The 19,433-nt window shown below is 34.9% G+C and overlaps 1 protein-coding gene across 4 annotated transcripts in view; it reads right to left on the reverse strand.

Annotated features, from left to right (window-relative positions):
- Nucleotides 1–6,707: 6,707 nt before the first annotated feature.
- The window catches only part of LOC149066113 (tropomyosin), a 63,742-nt gene continuing 51,016 nt past the window's right edge, over nt 6,708–19,433 (reverse strand). For 2 of the 4 annotated variants that reach the window (XM_089253190.1, XM_089253188.1), the window contains 5 exons: nt 19,357–19,427; nt 17,187–17,262; nt 10,538–10,600; nt 7,245–7,314; nt 6,708–7,150 (listed from right to left, as the gene is read on the reverse strand). In XM_089253190.1, coding sequence (XP_089109316.1) covers nt 7,068–7,150; nt 7,245–7,314; nt 10,538–10,600; nt 17,187–17,262; nt 19,357–19,427 — 363 coding nt within the window. In that variant the 3' untranslated portion in view covers nt 6,708–7,067. Of the gene's footprint in view, nt 7,151–7,244; nt 7,315–10,398; nt 10,462–10,537; nt 10,601–17,186; nt 17,263–19,356; nt 19,428–19,433 lie in introns of all 4 variants that reach the window. The other 2 variants (XM_089253191.1, XM_089253189.1) reach the window with 1 other exon arrangement.

Consider the following 19,433-nt stretch of genomic DNA (forward strand, 5'->3'; position numbering starts at 1 on the left):
TTTATGTTTTCGTAATTTCAATTAAATTTGTAGTGTATTGTATGATTTAAGGAGCATTTCAAACACGTAACTACAACATTGGTGTTTAGTTATACCTTGTGTTATTCTCTTTCTGCTGGGAGATAGCATTAGTGTTTCCTTTGTTGGGACCAGTGCTCGTCAATATGCTTCTAGATGCGTAATTCATGCATTAAAATTCAATTTTACTCTTCCAAATTTCATTCAAGAGTAAAAATACCCTTCAAATTTTAGATAATACTTTTTAATAGAGTTATTTATTTATTTTTTTCATTAAAAAAATACCTCTTAAAAATATGGGAAGGAAAGAAACTACTTTGCTGATAGTGTGCGTGCACGCTGGTTAGGACTGAATTTTCCATTACATGTATCCTTAAGGAAGGTTCAAAATAGGTCACATTAGTGATGGAAACTTGGGTGCATTTGCGTCTTCAGATTCAAGACGAAGATTGATTTGAGGCAAAGACATTGGTGGGAAAATCGAATTAGAGAGAATTGGGCTGCATTAAAGCTATTCGCAAAGCATACTTCACAACTAAAAACATCTTCTGCTTACTACATATGAGCATAAGTGGATACAGGCTCCCTGAACTGGTGGAGGGGAGGACAAAATACTCTAAATGTACTTTTTTGCCTATTTTCAAGCATTTCTGTAAAAATGCCTTTTTTTTTAAATTTTTCCGCCATATATGGCTATTTTAACATAGTTTTAAGTTTATTATTGCATTTCAGAGGCCATAATGTGCAAAAAATTGGATATTTTGATCATTGAGAAATGAAAGAAATTCTGTTTTAAACATTTTTCCAACTTTCAGTATTAATTTTCATCAGAATGTTCTCTTCCAGAACAAACATGAATAAGTGATCTGAGAGATAAGGAACTTGGTGTTGCCATAAGTTAACTTTACTTTTACCGGATGGTGTTAGCATGGCCTCCACATCCTGCAGCAGGGCGCCCAGGCTGGCGCCAGGTCTTTGGCGGGATTTCTTGTAGATGCTTCCCATGCCCCAAAGTAGTGAATTTATTGTATGAAAAAACACCCAACTAGGTCCCTGTCAGCCCCACCCTTGTGGGGGCAATAGGTGTTAGACGTGGTGTTTCAGATGAACGCAACCCATACTAGAAAAGCAAGGGAAAATTATAATTTTGTGCTTTTTCACATGCTTCACATTATGTCTCGCTCAGGCATTGGAACTGCATTGTATATTCTAACCGATGACTGTTCCAATAGGTCATCAGTTGACATCATGACTCACCCAAGGCGGAGTAGGAGAAAACAGAGCTCTGGGGGGGGGGGGTTAAAAGAGGGTGCAAGAGATGCAGTGCCCCTGGGCGGGTGGTGGTAAGGGGTGGCAGCCTGGACTTTTGTTTAGACATAAGTTTTTAAAATTTTGTTATAATAAAAATTCACAAAATACAGCACGCTGTCACTCTTTTTCGAGCCATACCTTGACAATAATATCTCCGAGATATTACGTATAAGCTATGTAGAGAGAGAGAGAGAGAGAGGAGGTATTGGCCTAGGGCCGTAACACCAGAAACAAGAATGGATTCTTTCACTCAGGGAAAATGCGCATTTCGGTGCCCCCACCCAATAATTTTTCAGGAGCGGTCAAATAAAGGCAACGAAGTAATTCAGATTCTCACTTGTACAGGGTCTGGGGCTCCAGAAACCCCTCTTCCTTTCCTAGTTTCTGCCCTGAAAATCTTAGAATAGGCATTTTGACGATAACGAAGTTCAACTCTGTTGGAGATTGTCGATTATACAACCCTGAAAGGAAGAAGAATGTGACAGCTCATCAATAAGAGTTGCAATGTGGGAAAAATTATCTGTAATAATTTAACAATGAAATAAAATGATTCTGGACCAAAAAGGAAAAAAAAAGGAAATTCTTTGAAAGAGGACATATGGTCAAGGGTATTTTGTTGGATAAAGATTAGTTTGTGACTTTTTACGGATAACAAAAATCAGGTTTATCCCAGATTACCTTAGCATAGAGCCTTTTTAGCCTCCCAACAGGAACGTCTTTAGGGGCAGCACATGAAGCTTTGCAACCGGGCTGCGGGTGAGCTCGAGTCGCTTCTGGTTTTGAATTTGTTTCTACACTATAAATGCACTGCAAGAAACCATGGCTATTTATTTTATATTCATATGTTTTGGTATTCGATCAAATTGACCAGAATCGCCTTCAGGAGAGTGCGACAGAGGCTTCACACAGGACCCCGCATTTGGAGGAGTCCTGCATATGTGGGAATATAAAAGAAAAGTAAATTTTTTTGAAACAATAGAACAAGGTAGCTATGTTTCAACTATAGAAATGATAGTGATTATTCCAAATAATGCATCAAATAAACGGGAATCATTCGCAACTCAAAGGAACCCCACAGATCACTATTTTCAGGCTCTGCGTCTGTTAATGGTGGCCCTGGAATTGACCCGAGGGACCTCAAATACTTTATTTTGGGAATTTTTCAGCTAGTTTTTGGACCTTTAATACCTTAGGTTTTAGTTATTTTTCCTTCCTTGCTTAAATTATGCCTTTTTAGTACCTATTTCGGCCATTTTTAGTGCCTAAACTTCTGGGCTCTATTATGATCTCAATTATCAACGCATTCCACAAATAATGAAAGAATGAATGTAATAAAACAAGTTCTCTTTTCTGAAAATTTTTTTCCCTTCACGATTTATGTTCGTAAGTCGAAAAATTTATAAGTTGGGGAGCGACTGCATAAAAATTTTTTTGGAGGTGCCGCAAATTTTTTTTTTGCACCGGGCGGCGAAATTATTAAGCCCGGCTCCGGCTTCAAGCCATTGTAAAGTTAATTTGCCTAACCCGTGCAGTAGTCTCTAGTTTTTTTTGTGTTTTTTTAAGTTGAAGGGATTATATGGCACCAGAAGACTCTTAAAGATCATTTCCTTGTGTTGATAGAATGCCAGAAAAGTGTGATTCTACGCAAAGTAACTCTTCCATAAGTTTAAGGGGACTTAATACCTTTAACATGGTGGAACACTATGCTCATGGAGTTTTCGAGAAATAGTTTTTTAGTAAGAAAGAAAAATCCTGCCAAAAAAAGATTGATAAAAATTGAAAAATACCATAGTAATGAAATTATTGGTTATACACAAGTGATGTTCAATTACAGTGTATGCAAATACACTAAAATACGTTCAAATTTTTTTGTTCATTTCAATTTTATTTGCATAACTTTTTCAAAATAATCCATGTTAGGCCGATACATCAAATTATGTGAGTTGGCGGCTATTTTGTACGCCAATTATAGCGAGCGTTTATCTGTGACTGTGTATTACGAAATAAGTCGTTAACCAGGAAAGGAGACGAGCAGTAGGCTCTCCCTTTAAAAATAAACTTAGTACTAAAGGAGTACGTGTTTAAGTTAAATTGTGTGATTGAATCTCATTAATGCACAGTAGTAGCATTTTTAGGTTACATTTTTAACTGAGCTATTGAATAATCCATAAGCTTGGATTGATGCATATTTTTTGCTCTTTGAGAGCCTTCATAATTTCATCTATAATTAGCAAGAGCTACAAATATTTTAGGCCCCCGATCTTCTCATTTTGCTCCAGAAAAGGGTGCATCATTTTTACAGCATGCGTTCAGCATTTTTCACTGTTACTTTTTTCTAATTCCTCTGGAGCATTTTCTGCTGTATTTTTGTCACCTGAGTCGGCCATACATTCAGCAATAATTTCGGTATCAGTCATGGTGCTGAGGGTTTGTACTGCACTGTTCATTTCCGCAAAATCAGAAAATGAAATTTCTAGTTTTCTATATTTTAATATAGAAAATCTAGAATTTCTATAATTTCTCTTTTTTTAATAATGCCCTAATGTTATGCAATTTCATCTTCAGCATTGTTCTGAGAATCGTTGAAATTCAAGTGAACCACAAGATCTGATTCTTCATCACTGCGATGAGTGATTCCAACCTGCAGCATTCTTAAGCCGCTGTGGTGGTCGAGTGGTCATAGTGACGGACTCGCATCGCGAGGATCCGGGTTCGAACCCCACAGTGGTGGTCGGCTGAAGTTGGTTTTCTGTGGTTTCCAACTTCAAGGCGCGAATGCAAGCAGATCTCCCCGTTAAAAAGTCTCGCCACAGAGAGCAACAGGCCTACAACGTAACAAATATTCAATCACTACACTTCACTCACAATTTGAAGTACAGATGGTGGCACTGAAATATCAAGCACAACACTAGCTACACACTCAGACTGTTAGGTGCACTCACTTTGTTCCAGCCTCTGTCACAAAGCTGGGCTGGAAGAGATCTCGGCAACGGGATAAGTCTAGTGGCAGAGCCCCTGGCGTTCATTCATGCAGCATTCTTAAAGCAATTTTGAATTGCCTGTTGACTAACTTTTTGCCATGCTGAACAAGCCATCCACTCCCGGTCAATCATAGTATCCGCTTATGATTGAAAAGATTCATCAACACAATGGGCTGTATAATAGGAATAATTCTTTCTCTTATCAGTTTTTCTTTCACCTCCGGAGAAAAGTCAGATTTTCTCGAAAGAAAAGGAATTTTCCCTGTTTTCTTTTTACTATCATTGGGTTTGGCCTTCGAGATAAGAGTTTTTCGAAAATTACTTCGAGACACAGAGGTGAAAATGCATTGATTTAGTGCAGTAAATGCAAGGATTTTTTTCATTTTTCGAGAAAGAAAGATTTGACTGTATATTAGGGTGGATCGAAAAGTGAAGGAAATTTTTTTTTTCGAAATTACTTTTGGCTTGGGGTGGGAAAGTTGTCTTGGGTGTATTAATTTGCAGAATTTTTTTCATTGAAATCAATTCATATCTTCCGGTGCCCCAAACACCCCAAAAATAGTTAAAAATTGACATTTTGATGAAAATTGATAAAAAAAAGATTTTTTTTGAATTTCTAATGATTACTTATGGCGGGGGTGGAAAAGTTGTGTCTTGGATACATATATGCTGCATAATTTTTTTCATTGAAATCCACTCACATCTTCTGGTGGCCAAGTGCCCCAAAACTAGTTAAAAATTGACATTTTCATTAAAATTTATAAAAACAAAATAAATTTGAAATTACTTTTGACGTGGGCTGTCTTAGGCATATTATTCTGCATACTTTTTTTTTTATTGAAATTTATTCATATCTTCTGGTGGCCCAAAAATAGTTCATTTCCATAAAAGTGTGAATTTTTTACTAAAAATTGTAAATTAATGAAAAATGTTTATAAATTTTGCAGAGTATTCAGGAATTAAAGTATAAACTTATAAATAATAATAATTTTATAATAATACATGAACTATAAATGTAAAAATCAAAGCAATAAATAATAACACTTATAAAATGGCTTTTTTAATTCTATTAATTTGAAGATTTGCATATTTCTAAATGTTGTAATGCTTTTTGGTATTAAAATGTTTGATATTATAGCTTCTTGATTTTATCCTATTCAATATGTCTTCTCTTCTCCACACACACTTTCCGACGCCTCAGACAGTAGGCAAATGAATCTTCCAACTGCTTGGGTATAGCATGAATATTTTCACCATTCATTCCAACTTTTACTATACTAAATAATTTTATACATTTAATAATAAACAATAAATGATTTTTCATTCTCACTGCCTATATTATGTTCCCTGTGAAATCGATTATTTTACTAATTTTTTTATTCAAAATTTGCATAAAAATCGATTTTTGACAAATATTTAAGTGTCTTGGGGCACCGGAAAAAATCAATTGAAGTTGAAAAAATTTTGCATTTAGGCTAGTATGCTTAAACTTAAAAGACAACTTTTGCACCCCAAGCCGATTCTTGTATCCACATTTTGATTTTTCGACCCGCCCTACTGTATATGTTTAATTATTATTATCGTTTCAATCCTGTGCAGCCAAAGATTTCTAGTTAGAAGAGAATTCTCACTTCGAAGAAATAAATTATTTTATGCAGAAAAACTACAAAAAATCCACATCAATCAAAATAACCCTATTTTAGGGTTTTGCAAAATTTCACGGAATAAAAGGAAAGCTTAAGTTAAATAATATATAAAGGATATAATTATTTTGAATCAATAAATTTCCAAGATAATATGTTTATAATTTGTGTTAATTGCATTTTTAATTGGGTTGCTGTTTTTTTTTTAAATACATGACATCCATATTTTTATGGTCATCTTTTTATCAGCCACCTCGTTGGGCATTTTACCTGTTGTCGCGTTGTATTTGTATAAGATTGAACACGTTTGACTACCGAACAGTTTGTTTTTATGTGTACGAGTTCATCAATGGGGATGCAGAGTAGTGAGGCAGCACCTCACTCCATTTATCGGATCAATCTGCTTACGGAGTCATATTTTTGCTGTCTCAAGGGTGACCCCCTAGGTTTGAGAGCGACTGTAATTTGAACACATACAAACAGGTGAAAATCATTTCCATGGGCAGGAAACATTTCTGTAAACAACCATTCGCACTCATTTCGTCCATCCCCGATTTCTTTTGAATCTCGCTGCTAAAGAATGGCTGTCAAACTCTGGTGTTTATAATTATGGAAAGCTGAAGTCCTCTCCGAAACTATAATTCTCGAGAGATATCTAGCTGTTGTTTCTAGTAGCAAAACTTTCCTACCACCCATTAATAGTTTACTAAATTATGATATAAATCGACAATAAATGACGCACCACAAAGGAATCTAGTGTTTATATGTAATTTTTATTGAATAAAATTTCTAAAATCGTTTGTAATTTCTTTTCTTTTGTCACCTACGTACAAAAGAAAAAGAATCAAACGACGTATTGCCAATCGTAGTAGTAGTAGTAGTAATAATAACAGAATCTGTTGTTATATATATAACTGTCTTTTACACGTATTTTTGGTTCCAGTCGCACGATAGCACGCGACATGGATGTACAGAAAGAGAAGAGAAAAAAACCACAGAGAAAAAGAAGAGTAAAACTCCAGGCACGGACGTGAGAACAAAAATACGGCGACAGACAAAAGCAGCTTTTTCTTCTGTATTATGTAAATGGCTTTCGTTGTTATCGTTGTTGATCTTAATAGCCAGTGAGCTCGGCGAATGTCTGGTCCAACTCGTCCGAGATTGCTTTGTATTTCTCCTTTTCTTGGACCAATTCGTCTGGAAATATCAAAAACATATATGTCAGAATTCCCGTGATCGAAATACGGTCTCATTTGCATATCGCCTAAATAATCTAAATGCATAAATATACCCTCGAGTCTGTCCACTTCCTTCTGCAATTTTTGAACGGATCTTTCGGCGAACTCAGCGCGGGCTTCAGCCTAAAGGGTATCATTCGGAAATAACAATTAGACATGATGAGCAGTATAAAATAATTTTTGTTTAAAAATTTCGGAAATTTTGAAATAGCGGACACGATTTCCCAGAAGAGCTGTCAACTTAGAGCAGGGGTTCTTAACCTATGGGTTTGTACTCAAAACTTGGGTTGCAGGACCTTCTCAGATCCACTTACAGCCAGGGCTTCTGGCAGTGTCGTCTTAAGGCATGGGCCCACCCGGGCACCTCAAGCGAAGAGGGGTCTCACAAAAATGTGACCTGGTTGAAATTTTCGAGAATTTGTTTGGTAGAACCTCAGAAAAATGAATTGGCCCGGGGGGCCCATGATACTCTTAAGACGGCCCTGGATTCTGGAGCTATGAATCACGACCCAAAATTTATTCTCGGGGGCTTCCTAGATGAATCCTACGAATCAATTTAGACTGTTATAAATGCGCTTATTACGTCACTGGCTTCACTAATTTCGAAGAATAAACAGTCCCATGGGTAGCAAAGCTAATCTTATTGTTGGTTTTGGGTCGCGGCTGATAAAGGTTAAGAACTCCTGACTTAGAGGATAGATGGCAGCATCTACTGGCCTACGTGGTGCTGTATTATATCGGGACATTTGTCGAAAGTTGTGTGTTTATGTCTGCGAATATACGGTAAATCGTTAATTCTCGCCAAAAAATGATTCCAACGGTGAGCTAAATTGCTAACTTATGACTGAAATCACAGCGAATTTAAATGAATTCGGAAAAAAAAGTCGATGGTTGACCATATTCCCTCCGGAAGTATCCAGAAAAATGCGGGACATCGGGATCCTAAATACGAGAAATCACCAAAATGATGCTAAATGTAAGCTAAACTGTCAACTTATGGCTAAAATCTCTGCAAAAGTCACCAAGTGGCGAGGAAATGAATAGCTACTGCAAACTGCAGTGCTTTAAAATGTTAATCCTGAAAATATGGGAAAGATGAATGTTTTTATTCTCAGTCATAATTATCGTAATATAATTAATAATTTTGGAAAATAATATTTTAATTCATGATTTTAGTAAAGAAATTAAAATTTGCGTAGGCTTTTCGTTGAAAGAACGGGAATGAGACCCGAGAAATACGGGTTGTATGGTCATCCCAGATCTACGTAATAATACCCAGTCGGGACATGGATAGTCCAAAAATTTGGCTTTTATTGGATTAAATTTGTGACCTCCTTTTGATGATAATTAACAAAACTAAACTAATTCCTGATTGTTGAAAAGGTGTTTCCGTCTGATACTGTATTTTATTGGCATTGGATAATTCAATATTATTCTATGACAGCGTTTATATGTTCTTACAGAAATCTTAATGCCGTATTTAGAAACTCGCGCCTTTCTAGGTTTCATTAATAATCATTCAAATGCACTTAGGTACTCGTCAGTTATTAGGACGACCATTCACGGCCCTCTCTCGGATTGTTTTGTTTAATTTACATAACTATTTTTTTTTCTTTTGAAAGTTAGAATGTTATCGTTTTATAGTGTTGAAAATTGTTCAACAATGAATAATAAAACTTGAACACAAAACAGCAGTGTCCTTCGAGAAATCTCTGCTGTTAATTCCACATGCGGGTTGCCATCTTTGTTGTTGTCAGGATGTCACTGACCGTGAAAAGACACCGACGAAAGATGGTTTAAGAATCTTTAATCCAGCTTTGACTCCGACACTTGGCCGCTAACTGACGGTCGTCCGGATAACCGACTAGTACTCATTCTTATTTTTGTGATATACTTGTGATAACAACAATTACATAATAATGAAAATTTCGGATACCATAACAGACCAAACTGGAAGTCTCTTGCATCTGTATGCTGTGATGTCATGTTGGGGGGCCCCCGGAACAGTTACTTATTCATCCCAACTGAGTCAGTGACTGATACTAGCTAAATTGTCCCCCCACCATGACCTTAAAATTTTATTTTAAAGAATAAATAGTAAAAAATGTTTGAAGAGTACTTATGAATCGAATTTCTATTGGTTGGTCTATTTTTTAATGGACTGTATGCCTCCTATTTTTTCCCGTTTACATTCCATCAATTGATCTTAATTATGAAAAAGTAGTGACCATATTTTGGCTAGACAAAAACAGGACGTTGGGATGGTCAAAATTAGGCTGACCATATTTCCTCGAGAGAAATACGGGAAATTGAGATTCCAAATACGGGGACATCGCCAATTATCGCCAAAACCGAACAAAGTTGCCAAATATTGTTGAAATTACGGAAAAATCACAATGGCGGGAAATGAAGCATTACTGCAAATTGCAAGGGATTAAAATGAATTCCACGAAAAAAAACGTTCCCCAAGAGACAAATGTGGGCGATTAATGTTCTTATTTATAGTTGTAATTATCATAATATAATTTATGAGTTGAAAAATGATTTCAATCCTTGATTTCAATAAAGAATAAAAATTCAAGTGGGCTTCGTGTAAAATCCGGGGAAAACCGGGACACTTTTGCCAAAAAGTCGGGACGGCCAAAAAAACAGAAAACATCGGGACTGCCCCGGGAAATACGTGACGTATGGTCACCCTAGTCAAAATGGGATATCGACATTTATTGTGTGTCCAAAGTAACCTACTATTGCTAACAAAATCACCGTAAACGGCTTATCGTCACCAAATATCGCCGATTAATTCGAACAAAAAAGGGCTGAATTCCATTAGACTTCCGAATTTTTTCAGGAGTTCCTGTGCGTATTATATTTGTGTGTATATCAACCTCGATATAACGATATTCCTCGAATTAACGAAGAAAAAAAATTCGATTTTATCTGCCTCATTAAATTGGGGTTTGACTGTATATTAATGATTGCAATAAAGGTAAGGGACAAAACGGGATATGTGTTTATGGTAAACGATGAGACGAGCGAAAGATGTGGAGAGTACGTGATGTATGCCCAAATTATTAATTTCATTTTTAAGGCAATAATTTTCGGTTCATCATTAAAATCGCATTGGTGGTCCATAATTGGTTCCCCCAGTCGGCGTAGGTGCTCACTATCGTCTAGGTATGTTGCGTGGAAAATGATTGTCATTTTTACCTCCTGTAGTCGCTGGGTCATCTGCCTGATGGTCATTTCGTAGGTCTCTTCCTTCTGCAGGGCCTATATGAGCAACAACGTTAACATACATTAGAAAACATAGGAACGAGATAACATTGTGAGGAACAACTTTTCTCACCTCTTTGAGTCTGGACATTGCAGTGCGGATTTGACTCTCGTATGACTCTTCACGTTGCTGAGCCTAAATGAGCAAATTATATACGGAAACAAGGTGAAGGGAAATGAGAACTAAAGAAAACTACTACAAGGAACTTTTCAGGAATTTGATGATGATGATGGAAATAATCTTTTTTGAAAAAATATCAAAATGAAACTAAAAAAAAATTTCTAATAGGAATAGGAAAAAATGGATTTTTTTTCAGTCAGGCTTTGTTTTCGAAAGAAATTATCATTTTTTGGTACAACTATAAATCAACCACCCGCCAACCGTTATCACGCCAAATTTGAGTGAAATGTTCAATTTGGCGAGTAAATGAAAGATCGAATTCGCTCGGTAACGATTGCCTGTTATCAAATACAGTGAAACTTCGGTTAACGAGCTTAATCGTTCCGCCAACGTGATCATTATTCGAATCAAACTTCTTCGTACGAAATAATGGAAACTCGGATTATCCGTTCCCCAATTATTCATTCACATAAAAATGACTAATTAAAACGTCATTCACATTTCAGTTGTGATAACGTGAAAATATAAATAAAGCCTAATTTTTTTGCTCGTAATGCGAATCATTGCTCGTTAACCGAATCAAAATTTGTTTATAGTTTTTCCTCGTTATGCGAATTGCTCGTTAACCGAACCGCTCGTTGACCGAAGTTCCGTTGTACTGCCAAACAGCGAGTCAACTGGCAACCATTTCCTCCCATTTGGCTACAACTTTTGTTTCTGATTAGCTAAAACAAAAAAAGGCAATGGCTGGCAATTAAACTCAGTACATAATTAATTGAATTTTTTGAGCTGAAAGTATTTATAATTTTCATTTTTTTTTTAATTTTGAAAAATATATTCATGTGTTTAAAAATTAAAAAAAAATACAATTTAATACGAAAATGAAGAGAAAATAGAAAATTAAATATATTAATATTTTTGTAAAATAGGTTCTTATTCTATGATGATTTTATAATTGAAGATGTTATCTAAATTTATTAGGATCAACGAAATCAAAACCTGACTCGATCTAGTTTTCAAGTACATACATATTGGGTATATAAACTTTCATGCACAAAAATATTTGCTGTCAGATATTTAATCAAAAAATACCATAACCAAAAATCACAAAAATAGCAAATACTTCACTTACATTGGTCATCAAAAATATTATTGACCAATTAAAAACAAAAACCAAAAAGAAATCTATGGTGAATTTTTAAATTTCTTTTATTGATTTGTACCGGAATCTATCGATGCAAAATATGTTTGAATTTTTTTGTAAATTATGCGTTAAAATACTGTGTGTATATGGGACTTAAAACATTCTGTAGTGTGGGGGTATCAGTTGGTATTTAGAGAAACGGGTATCAGTTTATACTTGGTCACAAAAACGAGTATCTGTTGATACTTGGTCAAAAAAACGGTCATCACTTGATACTTATTGGTCCCTAAACTGGTATATGTTGATACTTGATCAAAAAAACGGTCATCACTTGATACTTATTGGTCCCTAAACTGGTATGTGTTGATATTCAGTTACCGGCAAAAACTTGATAAAAAAACGAGTATCAGTTGATAATTAGTCAAAAAAAAACTCCCACTCAGTTGATACTTATTGGTCAGTATAAGGTATAGGGTATCTGGTATCTATAGATATTCAGTCACCCGCAATAGGGTTTCGGTTGATACTTAATCAAAAAACGGATATCAGTTGGTACTGGGCCAAAACACGGGTATCAGTTGATACTCAAAAAAACGAGAATCAGTTGATACTTCTTGGTCACTAAACCTGTTGATATTTAGACAGAAAAAGAGTTTTGGTTGATATTTGGTAAAAAAAAACAAGTATAGTTTGATACTTGGTAGAAAAATGGTCATCAATTTATACTTGGTCGTCACCAAACGGGTATCTGTTGATATTCAGTCACCGGCAAAATGGTTTCGGTTCACAGCCTGCTTGACCAAAAAACGGGTATTAGTGGATTGGCCACGAAACGGATTGATATTTATAGATACCGGAAAAAGAATTGGTCAAGAAAATAAATATCGGTTGATACTTGGTCGAAAAACAGGTATGTTTCAGTTGAGTATATCTAACTATCACTTTGAGTAAATTTTATGAATCTCTTGTTGTGTAGTAGCAGTTATGTATTCGAATTTCGGATAGCGTGCATTTGTAATTTGCATTGAAATATTTTTCATAGAAATTGTATTGTTAGGCCATCACGTTAAATTGTCTGTTCGAGTGTATTTTTCTCAACTTTTGATGAAAAATTTTTTCCAAAAATACTGCACATGAAAAATCAAAAACACAAAAATACACAAAACAAAAAAGCTTCGAAACATAAAACCAATGTTTCTACAAAATATTCTTTTTTTCTGATCCAAAAACGTACCTATTGGTAACGGACAGCAATTAGTAATGATGCTAATTAATGAAAGAAACTACTTCTACGATTCTACTAAAGGAGCTAAAAAGATGGTTATAGAATATCTACGAGGAGATAATTAAGAGAGATTTTTAAATGGACATGCATTGAACAAGAGAAAAGAGAAGTATAATACAGAGGAGCCTCGAAAGCTGCCGCCAATCGCGCAATTTCGGTGCTATTAGCTTTTGAACGAAACCACACTGCAATGTTATAACAACAACAGCAATACATAAATACTATATATTATAAAAATAGAAATATTAATGTTCAGAAATATTATTTCGCCGCAGAGAGAAGCATAAAGCGATGCGTTTTTTTCCTCCCGTTTCTTATCTACTTGCACGTTATTATATTCTAATAAACTCTGCGGAATAAGAATTCTTGCTCGAAATAGATAAAAACCATACTTGTACGTCTCACAGTTTTCGAGTAAAACGTCTAAACGAAATTTGACGTCATAAACCTGGTGTAAGAATTGTCAAGCTCTACGAATTGTAAACCAACAGTGTCCTACCAATCGATGATACTTATGACTTGCCACGCCTCCCGCGTAGGTGCCAAATAGTTCGCGTAGAACCGGTTTGAACAAGTCATAGGCATTCCCGATTGGTAGAGAGGGCACTGGTTTACAATTCGCACGCCGTATGTGTGACGTCATTAATTCTGTTTAGATGTTTTACTCGGAAAAACTATGGCGTCGTATAGGTAAAGTTTGTTTTTTTCTATAGATTAATTCCAATTCAGAGACGTAAGGTTTATTTTTTAGTTAAGGTTAATTTTTAGTTTGTTTTATTTTTTGGTTCAGTTCACTTTACTTTTTTATTTAATTCATTTTATTTTTCAGTTTAGGTTAATTCTCAGTATAGAGTTTATTTATTTTTTAATTCTTATTAGATATAAAGTTTATGCGATCGTTATAAGATATTCTGCAACACTAATGATATATTATATCATTAGCATGTTAGTAACACTAGATAACGCTATCATAACATGATAGTAATGTTATCTAGTGTTAAAGTGTGTTTTGGTCTGTTTATGAATTTTGATAATTTAATTATGCAAATTAGGAGTAGAATAGACCTTGAAAAGTTTCATTAAAATATATTTATTTTTTGTAATTCAGTTATTAACGAAACGAAATTAATTTCCACATTAAAAAAAACTATTTGCGACAATTTTTTAATATTGGTAATAAAATAGACAAAACTTAATGACTTTTATCAAAATATTAATTTTTTTTGAATTTCAATTGCATTTTTTCATAACTTTTCAATCAAATTTTTTTAAATTCAAATTGTGAATTTTTTTAGAATTTTTTATTTGCAATTTCTTTTCACAAATTTATATATATTATATATATATATTTTAATTTTAACTGAAGCAATTTTTGGAATTGAAAAGTTCTTTTTGTTAAATTTAATTGAAAAATACCGATTGAATAAAAAGAATAATTTTATTTGATTATTCACTTGCAGCTAATTAAAAAAACCGTATAAATATTCAATACCAAAAATCGATAAAATATAAATTGCATTTCGGGTCACAATGATGATAACATACACAGTTGTAATGGAGAATTAAAACGGAATGTATTATCATCACTAAAAGCTTATGTGTTATCAGAAAAAGAAATTAAATTAATTTAAAAAGATGATTCAACATAAAAAAAATTTGTTGTAAATTACAGAATATATCTGCGGTAATGAATATTTTCCAATAAATTTCAGGTGTTACCGGAAAGACCACATCTTAAGCTCTACGAAACAACTCACTTGAAATCAGTGGCGTCGGAGCCTGGGGTGCTGTGGGTGCTCGAGCACACGGGTCAAAGCAGCCAGAATTGATTCAGAAATCAATATATTTCCTACATAATGCGAGCACCCACAGGTTCGAATCACTTCCGACGCCACTGTTTGAAAGTGTAGAGACCATATTTTCTTTGACCTATAGTTTATAGATGAAATACAAAACAAAATTTATGACGTCATGAAAGTGGCGACCTACCAATCGTTACTGCCACGCCACCGAGTGGTTGTCAATTTGTAGGCTCTTTATTAATTGGTAGAGAAGTGGTGTGACGTCATAAATTTTATTGTCTATTTTATTTGTAAACCACTGGTCTTAGAGATATGGTTGCGAGCACTTTTTATCTGCTCGTGGTAAAGATTCTTGTTCCGTAGAGTCACTGTAGTCTATACGGAACACTGAATACTCATAACTATTTTTCTTATCTAAATTCAGTGTTTTTTTCTCTCTTTTATTTTCAAAGCCAGCTTTAGAACAAGAAGCAATTGCAGTGCATGAAGCGCATACGACGTGTAAAGTATAACATTATATATACACAGCGTAATTCAAAATAAATGGCACGAAAAAGAAAACATTCTTGTGACTTATAATTAATTTATTTCAAACATATCAACATACAGTCAACCCTTGGTGTATGAACGGCTCGGTTTGTGAAAAATTCGGTTTATGAACTAGTCTTGGTTTACGAACATACAAACCGACGAAAAGCAAGCCCTACAAACATGCAAAACGGACTAAATCCCTAGAAAGCATATTTTAGATGTCTGTGGCTACATATGGATTTTTTTCAATTTGACGGAAGAGTTGGTTGAATGATTAAATTTCGTCAGAGTGAAGCTCCCACTCCCGAATATGACTCTCATTCTCCATCCCATGGATCAATAGGTCATTTTAAACTTTAAGAAGCTCTACGCCAAACAATTTCTTCCAAAGATGTTTCGCAGAATAATATGTGGCATAGAAATTAACGAACACTCAAAGAATTCTGAAAACCTTATTTTCATACCCTACTTTGTATAATCCTTATCGACAAAACTTGACAGAATGTGTCTTACAAAACCATGAATTTGGGTGGCAGAGATTATAGATGACAATGAACATGGCCCTGCAATAATTTTCATTTATTTCATATCTATGATTTTTTTCAATGTTAGTTCAATGATTTTCATTGGTTTTAAGGTTATGCATAACACTAGAAATTTTCGGGATCCCAGGAACGGATTTGTTCATTTTATATTGATTCTTGTTCATATGGGAGAAATTGTTTTGGTTTGCGAACAGACTTCAGGAACGAATTGAGTTCGTAAACCATTGAGTTGACTGTAATGTGGAAGATTAAATCTCCAAGTTTCTTTTGGCAACACTGAAAAGCTGTCATCTCCTAAATGTTCGCTAGAAATGCTGCTAGTTTTTGCCACATCTGTGACAGCATAGCCTGATCTGAAGCAGCTCTTTGAAACACCAGCTTAACCGTTATATAAATTGAGTTGACAAAATCACCTAGTCGGTGGGAATGTTTCACACACTTTCAAATCAATAAAAAAATCACAAGGCGTTGAAGTTTTTTGCACATTCTAGCACACTATAAGCTTTTTGTTTCACTTCTGCTTCCATTTTGAATAACAGCGCGCCTAACGAACATTTAAGAAATATGTCAGCTTTTTATTGTTGCCAAATGAAACTCGGAGAGTTTACTTTTCATATGTTGTTGCGGTATGAGTGAAATAAATTAACTATACGGCAGTCACTGGAATGTTTTCTTTTTTTGCACCATTCATTCTGAATTGCCCTGTATACATAAAAAAGCATTATGTTAACTTGAAAATCAGAGGCTAAAGCTGAAGTTTTTAGAAAAGCGAACCAATGAGGCCACGGTTCAGATAGAAAGCATCTCTTTATGCGGATCATTTCGAAAGATGTATAGGCCTTACGGCTTCAAGTACGTGAAAATCCCATGAATAATATTATTATGTCATTGTTTGATGAAAAGAAACATATGTAGTAAATAACAAGCTCCACTGAGCTAAGTTTCAAAATGGAGGTTGAGATTCGTTTTGTAGTAGTTTCTTTTCTAAACTAAACTGGAGCAGATTCTTGACTTGACCAATCAGAAACGAATCGAATCGATCGGAAAAGTTATTTATGTTCAAAAGACATGGAGAGAGCCCAACATGCTAAAATATTTAACAGCCAACTTGTTGAACAAAAAAAAAAAAAAAAAATAGCTATAACAAAATGCAAAATTCGTTAAGAATTAAATTAAAATTAAAACTAAAGCTGTAAAAGCGACAATAAAATTCATTTCCCTGTGAAAAAAGAACGTAATTATTTAAATCACAAAAGTGAATTGTGATTTATTTTATCATGTCACAGTATGTTACCTTCTCCTCGCTGACTTCCAGAGATTTCAAGTTGTTGCCGACGACTCTCAATTCCTCCTCAAGCTCTACGATTTTGCTGTAGAAATAAATGAGATAAGTTTGAAGGCATTCATGTAATTAATTTGAGGAAACAAATCTTTCGATTTTGCACCGTCTGTATAAATACGGAAAATCGGAAGCATAAATACTGAGAACATACAAAAAAATGGTCATCAGATATGGCAATTATTGCTAAAAAAAGCGGTGACGGGATAAAGCCATTCAAAATCGAAGTGTAATTGTTTAAAACACATTATACGAACAAACGTTGAACATGACATATATAAGAGATAAATATTTATAATTATCTTAATACAGGTATTCCTCGCTCTACGCGATTTTTAAAAGTGGATTTTAGGAATTCCAACTTTGCAAATTTCGACGTAACTAACAGTTTGGCTTTCATTTTTAAATGGGCTTGCAAATTGAAGATACGGTCGACACTCGTTATAACGACCCCATATTACAGCGACCATTTTATTACAACGATCAGTTGGACAGTTGGATAGGTCCAAATGATTTCATAGAACGACTATCATATATGTTTAACTTTCGATATAAGGATCCTCCCAATTTAATGTGCGTTTTCGACGGAACAAAGGGGGTCGTTATATCGAGCGTCCACTGTATAGCATAGTTAAATCCTTTGACAACGAAGTACGTTGGATTTGATGATGTAGCTGAGAAATATTAGAGAAATTCTAAGATATATACCACTCACACCAGGTGTCACTGATGTTTTTCTCACAATCTTTGGTAACACATTGACAATTGCATGAGAAATTTAATCGAAAAAAGCGGTTCCAGTGAAACCAGAATTTTCATATTTGCGAAAAATATGCGGAATCCTCTGTCTTTGCTACTAAAGTTTTTATAAGGAGACCAAAAATGCTGCTTTGCCAGCCGACTCCCGACTGTTTCATTAAAAAGAGTTACCAGATTATCATACCAGGCTCTTCCACATTCACTAGAATCAATCAGAAGTTGCGAAGACAAAAAAGTATTAATTTAATTCATTCATATTGCCAAAATTTGTAAGTTTGATCAATTAATTCATAAAAAAAGTTCCTATGCTGTTTTGGGATCAAACTTTTCATTCCTTCTGAAGAAAACCAACTCCCCATCCCTACCTTTACCATGTTAAATTCAACTCACTTTCCGCGATTTCGTCTTACGTGACTAATTTGTGGAACCAATTAATCGTGTGGAGCTGGAGACGCCTGTATTGTATTATTTGTTTATAATGTTGTATATAAGAAAATCATCTCTATCCACGGTTTCAGTAAACATTACGAATTAGATTAAGCTTCATTGCAAAAAAAAAAGAAAAGAAAACGGTGCATTCTTACAAAGAAAGTCGAGTGGCTAAAAATTCGGGGAAATAGAAACAAGAATTCCCCGTAAAATACGAGTCATATAACTTATTAATTCGTATTAAACCGGCATACATAGGCGACCACAAATCACTAAGACACCCTTATCACTGTCGTGCCGCCATATATACGAGAAATTTAGTTCCCTAATACACGAAAATGCATCGTCAACTATCGCCAAAACTGCTGAAATATTACCAGTGGCGGGAAATGAAGGGCTACTGCAAATCCCAGTGAGTTGAAATGCATTTCAACCTGGAAAAAAACGTTGACCACGACAAATGTGAGATGAATATTTGTATTTAAAGTCGTAAATATTATATAAAATATGTATAATTCATTATCAGGAAAATTATCTTCATCCACGCTTTCAGTAAGAATTACGAATTCAAGTAATCTACGTTGAAGTAAATCGGATCATTTTTCATCATCAAGAGGTCTGGACTTTCAAAATAACGGGAGAATACAAGAATGTCTCATCAATGGTCATATAATTTAGAAACGTACCATAATATCGTATTGGTATATTAGGCCGGGTTTACACTGGCGCGATACTGCAAGCGTCACGTCATTCAATTCGACTCGGATCGGTTAAAAAACTTCAGGTTTCTAACCAATCCGCTTCGAGTTGCATGCTGCATCGTTTGCAGTATCGCGCCCGTGTGAACCCGGCCTGAAGTATGGATCGGATAGTTAATAGAATTGATATAGATCACTGAAAAAAGTCAAAATATATGATATGAAAACGAAGAGCGTACTTTTCACCGGTTTCGGCGCGCTCTTCAGCACGTTCCAGATCAGCTTCAACCATGGCCATCTTACGGGCGACCTGTGG

The sequence above is a fragment of the Pholcus phalangioides genome, unplaced genomic scaffold (genome assembly GCF_987345545.1).
Source record: "Pholcus phalangioides strain wild (caught in Gottingen) unplaced genomic scaffold, Ppha-v1.0 ptg000032l_1, whole genome shotgun sequence".
Taxonomy (NCBI): Eukaryota; Metazoa; Arthropoda; class Arachnida; order Araneae; family Pholcidae; genus Pholcus; species Pholcus phalangioides.